The sequence below is a fragment of the Camellia sinensis genome, chromosome 2 (assembly GCF_055761805.1).
Source record: "Camellia sinensis isolate YWXY chromosome 2, ASM5576180v1, whole genome shotgun sequence".
In the NCBI taxonomy this organism is placed as follows: Eukaryota; Viridiplantae; Streptophyta; class Magnoliopsida; order Ericales; family Theaceae; genus Camellia; species Camellia sinensis.
The window spans coordinates 42,493,560-42,506,855 of NC_138962.1; the positions used below are offsets into that span (position 1 = coordinate 42,493,560).

The 13,296-nt window shown below is 32.7% G+C and overlaps 1 protein-coding gene and 1 non-coding gene across 3 annotated transcripts; both read right to left on the minus strand.

Annotated features, from left to right (window-relative positions):
- Window positions 1-6,209: 6,209 nt before the first annotated feature.
- On the minus strand, window positions 6,210-6,283 carry TRNAV-AAC (transfer RNA valine (anticodon AAC)). The gene has a single exon. It is a non-coding gene; the product is annotated as a tRNA-Val (tRNA).
- Window positions 6,284-9,213: 2,930 nt separating this feature from the next.
- LOC114284585 (transcription factor bHLH18) lies at window positions 9,214-11,947 on the minus strand. Of its 2 annotated transcripts, none has more exons than XM_082914224.1 (4): window positions 11,858-11,947; window positions 10,658-11,199; window positions 9,894-10,268; window positions 9,214-9,508 (listed from the first exon to the last, which is right to left on the minus strand). In XM_082914224.1, the coding sequence occupies exons 2-4, from the start codon at window positions 11,192-11,194 to the stop codon at window positions 9,434-9,436; spliced, it is 987 nt and encodes a 328-aa protein (XP_082770350.1). In that variant the 5' UTR covers window positions 11,195-11,199; window positions 11,858-11,947; the 3' UTR covers window positions 9,214-9,433. The 2 variants fall into 2 exon arrangements, with proteins under 2 accessions (XP_082770350.1, XP_082770351.1); XM_082914225.1 differs by lacking the exon at window positions 11,858-11,947 and adding an exon at window positions 11,407-11,660.
- Between the last annotated feature and the right edge of the window lie 1,349 nt (window positions 11,948-13,296).

The following is a 13,296-nucleotide window of genomic DNA, read 5'->3' on the forward strand; positions in this document are numbered from 1 at the left end:
AAGCTTTTGTTTTGTCAGCCAACCACTGTGCCTCACTGTGAGGTTCTAAGCCGTTCAAGCTTCGGCTTTGGGGTGTTTTAATATTCCCCGTCTGTCCCTGTAACTGTTTTGTTTACTGTATAGACTGTATAGACTATTACTATACCGTTTATTAGGGATTAGATCCCTGTTCTGAATGATTGTACTTGTATGTGTAGACTGTCACAGCTCATTGGACATTGTTTATTTACTGTATTGGCTTCCGCCAGGCCTTGTACTCTGTTTTACTGGATTACTGTTAGGCAGGCCTTCGGTAATCTCGAATTACTGGCCGGTTACGGTGCTAAACCCATAGGGCCGGGTTTGGGTCGTGACAAATCTGGTCCAATGAGAGTTCCAATGGGAGACAATCCTAAAAGATGGCAAATGTCAAGAACAGTAGGGGCCAATCATCCCACATCTGAATTGGAAGAAATTAAAAACAGAATTCCAAAAGCACAGAGCAGCAGGAACTAAAAAGGGGTCTTCTGAAATGGTTAACCTGGATAATCGGAGGGCGTCGAGGAGGCAGAGTTCTTGAAGGTCCAGGGTCCTACTAGGAACAACTCGATCATACCATTCTTGCCACTCTGGTCTCACTGTGGGCCAGCATCTGTGGGGGCAGTTCGTTTTCCAATTCCTCTAGTCAAGACCACCTTCGTAAAGGAGACAATGGTCTTCCAGACAAGGGTATAGAGCTGGAAGCTCAATAGGAATCTCCTTGAATATGGGGCCAAGCACATAGTCTTGTTGCACATGACGACGATGAATGAAGATGCGTCCGTCAATGGCACTTTTCTCCCCAGCTTTATACTTTTCACATTCTGCATCAATGAGCCTTTTTAGGGCTACAGATGGGCTCACACGCTCTTCAACTAGCACTTTCAATAAGGAGGAGGCCATTGATAGAACGCTTTCTCAAAGGACGAAGCTGGGAAAGGGAGTAGAAGGAAGTGAGAGACGAATAGAGCTAAAGGGTTTGTATGTTGAGCAAGCAAGTGATTTCAGAATGCGGAATAAAAGGGTTTCAAAAGCCTTTGTGTCTAAAAGGCACATCACGTAAATTCGTTAAGTACTAAAAGTACGAATACGAAGAATTTCCTTCAATATTGATACTCTTGGAGGGAAAAACACATCCCAGATGTTGATACCAGCTTCGAAGTAATGTTTGGCTTCGAAGCCATATTTTGGCGCCAAAAGTTAACGGCTTCGAAACTAAGAAGCCAGCTTCGAAGCACATTCCATGCTTAAGGGTATAAGATTATTCAAGTGTTCATTTACTTCGAAGGGGATTAAAGGCCTGTTTTAGGTTTCTCAATGAAAGTGATGTTCTTCGAAGTAAAACTAGGAATCCCTTAGGAATGGAAATTGGCATTCGAAACATCGAAACCATTAGTTGGTTTATATATAATCAGAAAAGTTGCCTTTTTGAACAAAAAAAAGTGCAGCCCTCAAAAGGAGCTTCCATATTTTTGAAAGTATGAACTGTTTTTCAAGACAAAAAGATCAATTTAAAACTGATTGATCATACTAAATCATTGGCCATATGTTGGTTATGATTGAAACAAGTTTTGAAGAGTAAGGTTGTTAGATTCGAAGCATGGATCCCAAATGGAAAAACAACAAAAAAACTATCTACTACATTCCATAAATTGGAAAAGTTCATGGTCGTTTTGTTAATATTCATTTAAAACGATTGAATCCAGGTTCGAAGGAAAAGATTGTTCAGTTTGAAGCTCTGAAATTGCTTTTAAAGACAAATGGAGACAAGATCAAACCATGTCAAACAAAGAGAAGTCTTAGTAGTATTAAAGCAAAACCAGTTACATCGAATGGCCCTACTTGGGTACAAACTCGAGCTCATAAAAATAGGGAATGGAATAAATAACAAGATCATGAAATTTAGTCCAAATATGATCAATGAATTTCTGTTCTTTCTTTATTCTGTCCTCTATTTCTTCTAACATTGGCTGCATGAGTTGATGTGCTCTCACTTCATAAAAGAGTTCTTCAGCCTTTATTTCGAATGCTGTTTCTCTCAATCCTTGTTCTAATTTGTCAATCTCTAAGTCATCCCAGTATGCAGAATCTTTGTTCTTGAAATCATCGAATTCTTCAATGAAGTTCTCTGCTTCGTACTGGGCATGAATTCGAAGGGACGAAAGTTGGTATAAAGATTGTGTAGTGGCCATAGAGGTCCGATGCCAGTGGAGAAGCAACGAAAGCTGGTCCAAAACATGTGAAGTTCTGCTTGGGCAAGGGGATTGAGAACATAACCCCGAGTCAGAATATCACAAGCCCATCGTAGGTTCTTGAGAGGAACTTCGTCCTCGAGAACATTGAAGGGCAAATGAGAGAAAGCCGTGAGCAGAAGTAGAGCTTGTTTCCGCTCAGCAGGAGTGGGGGAAGGTGGAGGCTTGTAAAGTGGAAAGATCTTATCTGCGGAGAGGGCAAGCCTCAATCTCTCTGTCCAACAAGGATTTGGCAGGGGAGAAGGTGTGGATGCTTCTATTTCAGGAGGTGGAACAAGGGTAGAAGGAACAAGGGCATTAATATAATCAAGCCAGTCAGAAGAACAAATCTTCGCCTTCTGGGCTAAGAATGATGGATTGTACCCTTGTGCCTCTTCTAGGCGTCGGGTGGCGTGCACTATCTTTGTAGGCATGGAGGATGTATACCATGCCACAAGCAGATTCTCCTCCAAATTGCATCGATGGTCAATGGGCACGTAAGGATAGACCACCAAGCTTCGTGCATAAGAAGGGAACTCTAAAGGGTCAGTTAATTCGACAAAGTGATGGTTAATTCGTTCCCTCAAATCACAAGCCTCAGGTTTTGACCAACTTGTCCAGTCGGAAGCACCAGAAGAGGAAGAAGTCGCAGCCTTGTCCCATGCAGAGGATTGTGGAGAAGAATTGAGAGCAGTTTGTTCGTAGTCCAAGGGTGAGACAGAAGAAGAACCTCCCATGTCCATATTTGTGAGTTTCTGAATCAAAGGATTAAGGGTAATATGTTTGAAGTCCAAGGGTTGATAATTTGCAAAGGCATCCATGACCCGAATATAGAAAGGTGGGTAAAGGTAGCTAATTAATGCATGGACGTTCTTTCGAATAGGAACAACATCGACATATGACTCTTCGTGTGCTCGGTCGTTGGAGGAAAAAATTAATTCGGCCATGAAATGTATCAGTCTGTTCGAATGCTAAGATGGTGGGAGTGTTTAAAGGATTAAACAAGAATTTAATACAGATAGTAAGTGACAGTTGCATTTCTGGGGAGATGCAAAACCCATGCACGTTCTAAGACATGGGAAAAAGACCCTGATCCACTAATATCACCAAGTATTGGGTATATTAGTGCGGGGGGTAATGTTGGCTACATATTTTGTACAAGCCAGTTACAATTCGACGCGTGGCGAAATAAGGGTAATATAGGAAGACTATTCAGGTCCTTGATCTTGATCGTACATGTGGTAGTTAGTATAGGTTATTAAGAAATCTGAGTAGCAGCGGATCAACAAAGAGATACAAAGTGACGTGGCCTCAACGGTTACTCACATTTCAGATTCAAATTTAGGAGGGAAGCTTAATTGCAAGTAATGGCGTAGTGGAGCTAATATTGGGGCAAAATGATCGATGATCCTGGAGGAGTAGTTCGACGGTTGGAAATGTAATTCGATGGTCATCCTGGAGCAATATAAATAGTAGAGAAGGCCCCAGAAAAAGCCTAGACTCAGATCCAAAAAACCAGTCTTTATTACTTATTTTCCTTTCCAACTTCACATTTACAGTTTTTTACATTTACAGCTCTTTACATTGCTGTACTTTAAAATTTCTGCACTGCATTTCGTTTTATAGGAGTAGTTCCAAGTAAAGTTGCTGTAAACCTCTACGAGGCTGAGTTTGGATCATTATAAGTCTTTTCATCTTAATGAAATACTTTGATTGTTCTTCAATTCATTATTATCTGTTTGATTCTCCAAAGTCAAGCCACCAGTAAAAGTCCTCTTCATTGAGGCTGAAAGAATTAAAACACAGTCGTCTGATAATTGGTTGGCAATTAATTTTCTGTAAGGACTAATTGATCCTTGCTAGCACGCTCGTAATTACAACAATAACCTTCGAAAGCCAAAAAGCCAACAACTATATTTCATGAAATTAAATATATATATATATATATATATAATTTAATAACATAATCATACAAATAAAATTCTTTTTTTTATTTTTCATGATTCAATATGCAATTTGAATTTTATAATTCTTTTCGAAATTTTGTATTGTAATTTCTTTTTACTTTTCTAATGAATTTTGAAATTAATAAAAAAGAAGGAAATAATTACTCACAGATTATTTTATAAGGACTTGTATACCATTAAGTCTTACAAGTATACGTATAAATCAAAAAGTCCTATTAATTCATCGGTGAAAGTTGGTTATGTCAGAATTGTCGCTAAAAAAGACTTTTTGCGGTCATTTTATGAATCTGTCACTAAAAATTGATAATTAGTGACATTTAAGTGTCTATTGGTGACATTTAAGTGTCAATTTTCTAAATATGTTCTAAAAATAAAAATTAGTGACGCCTTTTTTGTGACAAACTTTGTAATTGTCACTAAAAATTAATAATTAGTGACACTTTTTATGAAAACATCGCTAAAAAAATATTAAAAAAAACTCAATTTTATCGTAGACAAGCTATTTTAGTAATTTTTTGCCTTTTAAGAAAAGATGTGCAGAAAAATAGAGAGAGTAATATGATAACTTATAATAATTTTTTGACTAAAATAATTATTCCCCAAACGACGCCTAACAACAATTTAAAGCGAAATATGATTTTATTTGTGCACCTATTTTTCTAATAGAACTTTTCTGTTATTCTCCCCAAAAGCCAATGACCCCATTTGGTAGAGTTGTGGAAAAGTGATTATAGATTATAACTTAACAGATTATAGCTTATAGTTGTAAAAATAAGCTGTTAATCTATTTGGTGCAGCTGTGAGATTATGGATTTAAGCAGCAAAAGGACAATTACAATAACTTTTTACTGTGCAATTGTCCTTTTCCCTTATATGATATAAAAATGAATATTTTGTCATTTTTTTTTTCAGTTTAATTTTAAAAAAATTATTTCATTAATAAAAGTTAATATAATTAGTATTACAAAAATTATTATTTTCATTTCTTCATTATAAATTAATTAGTATAAAATTATTTCATTTTTTCATTATAAATTAATTAGTGTCAATTAATGGCTTATTTTCATTTTTTCATTATAATTTATTATTTTCATTTTTTCATTATAAATTATTATTTTTACTTTTTCATTATAAATCAATTAGTATAAAATTATTTCATTATAAATTAATTAGTGTCAATTAATGGCTTATTTTCATTATAAATATTATTTTCATTTTTTCATTTTTTTCATTATAATTTATTATTTTCATTTTTTCATTATAAATTATTATTTTCACTTTTTCATTATAAATCAATTAGTATAAAATTATTTCATTATAAATTAATTAGTGTCAATTAATGGCTTATTTTCATTATAACTATTATTTTCATTTTTTCATTATAAATCAATTAGTATAAAATTATTTCATTATAAATTAATTAGTGTCAATTAATGGCTTATTTTCATTTGTTCATTATAAATTATTATTTTCATTTTTTCATTATAAATTATAAATTATTTTTTTCATTTTTTCATTATAAATCAATTAATATAAAATTATTTCATTATAAACTAATTACTGGAAATTAATGGCTTTTTGTAATCAATTAATACTAAAATTATTAATTAGTAATAATTAATATAAAATTTATTTTAGTAATGGCACACTTGTCATAACTTGAAATTGTAAAGGGCATTTAAGTCATTTTGCTCCTCAAATGGCAGCTACGCGCTTAAGCTGTTTGGAAAAGTCTCTTGTCCCACTCAAAGAAAAAGCTGATTTTTGGCTTAAAAAAAATTATATTAATCTGTATTATTAAGCTGAACCAAACACACCAAAATAGCTTAAAAAAAAACCCTACCAAACAGGGCTAATGAATTAAAGCCCAAATTAACCCATATGGGCTAAGCTTGCGGAAGGAAGCCCATGAGTAAGAAGAGACCCAGCCCATTCGGAGCTTTCTTCACGACGTCGTTTAATTGTGTTCTACACTAAACTAAAAAGTATCCCTTGGCGTCGCCCGGACTCGAACCGGAGACCTTCAGTGTGTTAGACTGACGTGATAACCAACTACACCACGACACCGTTTTTGCTTTCAATTCAATAATTTAACTATATAATAATTATTATTCCGTATAGCAACTGAATTTATTTTTTAATTTTTTTCTAGGCCTAATATCATAAATTCAAATTTCAGTCATCAGTTTTCTAGTCGATTAAAATTTATTCTAATTCTTGATTTTTAAAGATTCAAGTTCTTTGACTAAGTGTGATACGAAAAAGAAAAAGAAGTCTCAAGAGTAAAAAAAAAAAGTATAGATAATTTTATGAATGATGTTTAATATTTGTATTGTCTTATTCTTAGGCAATAAAACATTCTTACCTGAAAAAAAGATTAAGACCGACAATTTAAATCTCACAATTTTGCTTATATTGTCATTACATTGATTTGTCACAAACTTAATTCTATAAAGTTCAACTCTTTTATCATATTTTGACATTTCTCTCCTTCATGTTGCGCTAATTACAAAGACCATTGAGGATAGAAAGTTCTTAATGCAAGGGCTCTTCACAAATCTCTCCAATGACAATTATAGGCCTGTCTTATGCAACAAAATCATGGTAATAAAATCCCATTTGTTGCAATATTTTAGTACCTCAGATATGAAATTTGTTTTGTTCAATGCTTTTTACAAAATAAATTAACAACATATGTTCTCCAACTTAATCATTAGCTTGCCTTTATTTTCTTTAATTTTTCACAAAAATCTTAGAGCAATAGCTAAAAATAAGTGCTTTTTTGTGTGTGTTTTGGTTTTTTTTTTTTTTTTGGGGGGGGGGGAGGCTTGTTCGTTTTTAGTTAAATAACTAAGGGTATTGTGATAATTTTTCACAAAAAATAAAAATTTGAGATGTCCCATAGAACTTTCTTCATAATTTTTGTGATTATTAAACGCATCAACTTTTATAAATTCTAAAAAAATAAAGGGTGAATTACACTAATAGCACCTATAGTTTAGAACTTGTATCACTTTGATCCCTGACTTTTGACACATTTGACTCTGAATTTTGAATCTTGTTCCAAATAAGGACAATTGAAGATATCAATAGATTTTTCAAGTGTAAAATCGTCAATTTGATAAAATATAAGCTAATTTGACAAAAATAAATGTCAAACAAATATTTTTAAATTTTTAAAAATTATTTCTACCCACTAAAAATAAAATTATGTAAAATTGATAAATCTTTTAGACATTTTTTTTTACCAAATTAATTTTTATTATTTGTTTGGATAATGATCATGTAAAATTAATCTTTAAAAATTAATCATGTAATTTTTATTAATTTTTATCAATTTTACATAATTTTATCATTGGTGGATAAAAATAATTTTTAAAAAATTAAAAATATTTTTTTGACATATATTTTTTTCAACTTAGTTTATATTTTATTAAATTGATAATTTTGTCCTTGAAATTAAACAATGGTATCTTCAATTGTCTTTAGTCTGAGCAAGATTCAAAATTCAAGGTCAAATGTGTTACAATTGAAAAGTCAGGGACTAAAGTGACACAAGTTCCAAACTATAGGGACTGTTAGTGTAATTTGTCCAAAAATAAAAGAAGTTATTAAAAAAGTAATTATCAAATTCCAGCCTAATCTCTAATTATCTTATCGTGTAATGTAGACGTGGGGACTAAGATATAACTCTGGTTGTTTAAGACTAACTAAAAGATCACAATCTTTTAGTGGGGACTAAGATCATTAGCAGCAACTTTTAATAATGGCTTTGAAGTCAAATTGCAAATTAGTATTTAAGACAAGCCCTCCATTAGGACAACAAATATATCTTAATATATTTGTTAGCTGTCAATTTTTCTTGTCATTAACAAAACTGAATTAAAGTAGGCTCAATATAGAATTGACAAAACCTCCCAATCATCATTCTTCTATATAATGAGTATCTAAATGGTAGGAGTTGTGTATCTCCTGAAATAATTCATGCAAAAAACAAGTAAATCTAAATCCAAATTACAAAAGAAAAAGGAAAAATAGGAAGAGGCCTCTCTGCGGTTTATATAGTGGACTGGAACGTACTATTAGGCCCATGGGATCCATCACGAGGTCCCGTTTCGGTAATCCGAACTATTCAATGTGCAAAGATCGTCGAGTACTTTATACTTGTAAAAAATCACGTTGATCAGATATCGATAACCCCTTAACCGAAACACAATTTTTTTATATTCAAAATCGAAACATATTTTTGTCCATGATAAATATGATTTTAAAAATAAATTGTTAACAAAAATTTGTCCCGATCAAGGGGCTACCAATATCTTATCAACATGATTTTTTGCAGGCATAAATTACTCGACAAACTCTACATATTGAATGGTTCGAATCATCGAAACGGGATCCATGATGGATCTCATGAGCTCAATAATATGCTCCAATCCACTATATAGACTAGAGAGAAGCTATTCCCTAATTAATAAGCTCGAGATTGATCTGTATGTACCGTACCAAATTGAGTGTGATAAGTATGACTTCTAATTACATTCAACAAGAAGTTCATTCTAAGAAATTATAAAAAGTCCAGTTAATTATATTAAAACCCCATCAATTGATATCTCAATTATAAAATCCGTACAAATGTTTAGAAAGGTAGAAGTCATACATTAGTTGAAGGAGTTAAAATTTACAAGTTCAATATAAGAAGATAAAGTGATATTTAATAATAATTAAAGGATCTTGTTGTAATTATCTAAAAAGTTATCTCATTATTGTCAACAAAACTGTACTATCATCCAGATCTACAAACACTGTACGCCTATTTGTTTAAACAAAAAAAAAAAAAAAAAACCATATCTCTCTTCAGATTACTTTAAAGGCAAGAGACAAAGACAAATAGTTTACTCGAATTTTCAACCTCCGCAAAAAAAGTTCAATCAAACCACAAGTCAAGTCATTCATATGCAACAGGTGGGTGATTAACATTGCCAACCAATCAATCATGATAAAATGATTTTTTTTTATTTAAAAAAACACTAAATAAATAAATAAAACCCCTTCAAAATGAACCTCACATCAAACAAGCTTGAAGACAGATGATCTGAAATGGAATACTGTTGGCCTTGATTACTAAAATTTGGAAAAAAATGAAGATTATTCACGTAGTTTTATTACAGCTTCAAACAATGCACAAACATTAAAAAAAACATTGTTAGATTTCTTTCAGAGAAAGAGCTTAAGAGCTGCATGAAGATTCTTCACAAGGTCCTTCACTTGCATGGTGAATTCCTCATCTATCTGCAAAAATTTGAGATTGGTTTCAATTTGTAGAAGCGAAGAATTTGAAATAAAAATTTCACTTTATTTTCTTCCCAAATTTTAAGGTTTTGATCTACAATATAAACACCTTGATAGCATGCAAAACACTAATAATGAGATTTATTTATTTTTTTTCATTTTTTGTATTTTTGGAAACAAAAACAATGAAAATTTGGAAACACCCTTTATTTTTGTGCGAAAACAGTTTTAGAAATTTTGAAAAAAAATTCTAGTGTTTTCTGAATAGTGGGTTGTTTTAAAAATAATGACGAAAGTAGTTCAGAAACTGGTTGTCAAACAAGTTTTTCTGTATTTTCTGTAAAATGAAAACAGGAAACAGGAAACTTAAGATATATGAAATTACCTGAGCAACAATGGTTATGTCTAGAACAGAACTTCCAAAAGTCATGGAACTGCAATTGACAACTGATAGATTTAGCTTCTCAATTTCCTCTACTGTTTTTTCAAGGACTCCTTTCCTTTTCTCGCAGTGAACTCTTATGAGCACATCTTTGTCACAAATTCTTGCTTCAATCTGGGGGAGTGGCTCATCATACGGGCCACCAGAGAAATTCTCATCCGAGGAAGAAATCTCACAGTCACCACACACCTCATGTTTTTTCACAAAGACTACTGATTCAATCGGTTTCTTCCTCACTTGTTCCTCAAGTGTCTTCACTCGCTCTTCAAGTTGTTTCAAGTACTTTATGGCATCTCCTAGAACAGAAGCCTTGTCCATCTGTTAGTAACATGGTGACAAAGTCAGAAAGACTAATGTATTGCTGTAAGGATTTTCCCACCCGGTAATGCTACAGACCTAGACTTTGTCTAGGAAAATTTCCAGAATGCAGTGCGACAGCATTGTATTCATCCTAATAGAGCGTGGGTCTCATCTAGGATGAATACAGTGCTTGCATTCTGGATATTTTTCTGCAAAAATTTATGCATTCCTAAGCTTATTGTTGAAGCAAAGAACAAAACAACATTGTACTCAATGCATCTTCTTAGGTATGTAATTTGGTTCTAAATCAATTTTAGCCACCCCACCCCCCCCCCCCCCCCCCCCCCCCCCCCCCCCCCCCCCCCCACACACACACACACACACACACTCAAAATATATATGAATACCTTCTTTAGGCCAGGGACTATAGCAGATAAAGCTATGAACCGTTGACTGAGCTTCTCTCTCCTCTTCCTCTCAGCCATAATGTGATCTTGATTGTTAGAAAGTTTAGTGTTTGTGCTAATCCTCTTAACACCTTGAGAAGTCTTGAACCCACAATTTTGGTTTCCAAAGGAGCCCTGAGACTCCAGAATATCAGAGGAGAAAGTAATAATGCTTTCAGACGATAACACCTGGTCTTCAGTCTTTAGGGTTCCAACTTGAGTAGCATAAAATGGAATTTGATTGGGAGAAGAAGTGGCTTGAGGCGGGTTTGAGACATGATCGGTATTAGAGGAATTCCAACTGTTGATTTTGAGGATTTTCACGGGCCTGTTGATGTCGGTATGAGATGATACTTCCATGGAAGGTTCAAGATCGAAGATCGGATGAGAGAAAGAGTGATGTGAATTCTCCCAAAATGAAGGTGCAATAATAGAGACTGTGTTGATATCAGCAAGAGAGTTACTTGGCCATTGATGGGTGAAGCCAGGATCCTCCATTTTCCCTGTGAAGAGAAGATATATTCTTGTTCTATTAACTAGTCACACAAATGCAACAAAAAATATTGAATTACTTCCAAAAATTAAAATTCAACAGTTCTAATCAACATTTATAAAACAGAAACAAAGAAAAAAGAAGTGTTGAATTCAAGAGAGATTAAACAAGAGTGGTAAACAGAATTTTTTTTTTAAAGTTAATAAGAGCAAAGGACCATTGGTGTAGTTGAAAAGCGTCAGACCCTTAAGAGTCAGCCAAACTCAGACCCTTGTTTGAGGATCACATCTCCTTTCCCTATCCAAATTCTGCTAAGCCCATGATGTGTGTGAGCTAAGGCTTTTTTTAACAGATGAATTTTGCCAATAAACTGGCTTTTTAATCACAGCCAAATAGAGCCTAATTAACGCATATGCTTTCTATGGACTCTTCATGCCAAATAATTGAGCAAAATGGTGTCAAATCCAAGCCAACAATTACATACACAAACAGAGATTTGAAGAATTCTAAAGATAGGAAAAAAAAAAAAAAAAATCCACTTTCAGAGTGCATGTACTTTTGTACTTTGGGGTAATAAATAAAGTCATCCCAACATATTGGAGCCAACAAATTATCTCCATCAGAGTTCAAGATTATTGAGAGAGAGAGAGAGGTATATGAAGTCCTACCCTTAAGTTGTGTTACAAAGAACTTCTTGGAGACTTTGTTTCAACTTATAATAGCTTCTGAGCTGTCTATTTTGGGGTTGATGATACGAACTGGCCTCATAGACATTTGAACCATAATTAATATATTACAGTGGAAAATTGACTGTTTTAATAAGTTAAAATAAATGTATTTAGGAAGAGAGTTCGATTTTTTTGTAGTTTGATGGGATGTTTGTGAGAAAAAAAATGAAATGATTATAAATTTAATGTGTCATTTTATCCTACTGATTATTTTAACCTATTTTATCTTTTAATTCAAAAGGCTAAAAAAATTCTTTTCCAAACAGGGCCTACAAACTTGGTATATTTAAAAAAAAAAAAATTAGTTGGTAGCTTTGAGCTAACGAAATGCAACACTTGATAATAGTCTCATTTTTTTTAAAATTTATTAATGATCTACTTTAGACCTTTACTGGGGGACAAATTGTCTGTGCCCTCAAAATTCAAATCATAACTGTTGTTGGGGGGGTTTTTGACGTGTAGGACAACTACCTTAGAGTATCCACATTAATGCGTTTAAATTTTTAGTTAAATTATAACTAAAAAAATTATTTTTCTATTTTAACTAATCACTCTATTGCATTAAACTCTCTATTTTAACTCAATTCTATTAAAATATTTGTTATTCTTTCTTTAATTAAATTAATGAGCTGTCAGCCAAACAATTCTTATGTTCCTTTATAAAGATAAAATTGGAAGGAAAAAGAAAAAAATATGTTGTTGACCGGCCGGACTTCTGGGCGAATATCCGGTAACACACAAGTAGAGATGACAGTGCCTTACTTGTTGTAACGAGTTACTGTAGTCATCGTAAATTTTGACGTACTGCAAGCAAGTTTGATAGACCTAATTTTTTGAAGTTTATTAACTAAAATACCATTAAAACTAGTTTGAGATGAGGATGCTCTTACAATAAATAATATGTCACATCTTTGTTAAAAAAAAAAAAAATTAAAAATTGTCCCATGGTCCCACCCGTATTTCACGAGATATCAGCATCCAATTTTATTCACATTATACACACGCATGTGTCCATAAATAAATAAAAATTGTATAAATAAGTGGATATATAAACAAAATATATGTGATTAGTCCAAAAGTAGTAAATTTTTTTAAAAAATCACGTGTCTAGTTTGGCTCTACTCAACATTGGACTTAAAAATTTATACTAAATCCAATTTTAAAATTTCATTCCAATCTCAAGCGGGTTTAATAAACTTGTATATTAAATAAAAAATATCAAATAAAAAATTGATGACGTTGTAGTTAAGCTGCCATAAATATTTTTTGTTCATCAAATTCTTAGTTCAAAGTTGGTGAGTTGTATTTTCTTTACTTTAAACAAAAATAAAACTAAATAAATTGTATATGAAGATTTATATTATATATAATTTATAAAT

What these genes read in the sequence shown, in the direction of transcription:
- LOC114284585 (XM_082914224.1), bottom strand. Translation starts at nt 11,194, where the DNA reads ATGGAGGATCCTGGCTTCACCCATCAATGGCCAAGTAACTCTCTTGCT. An exon ending in TAGTCCCTGGCCTAAAGAAG is followed by an intron (nt 10,269 to 10,657) that starts GTATTCATATAT and finishes TGTTACTAACAG; the next exon opens with ATGGACAAGGCTTCTGTTCT. An exon ending in ACATAACCATTGTTGCTCAG is followed by an intron (nt 9,509 to 9,893) that starts GTAATTTCATAT and finishes AAATTTTTGCAG; the next exon opens with ATAGATGAGGAATTCACCAT.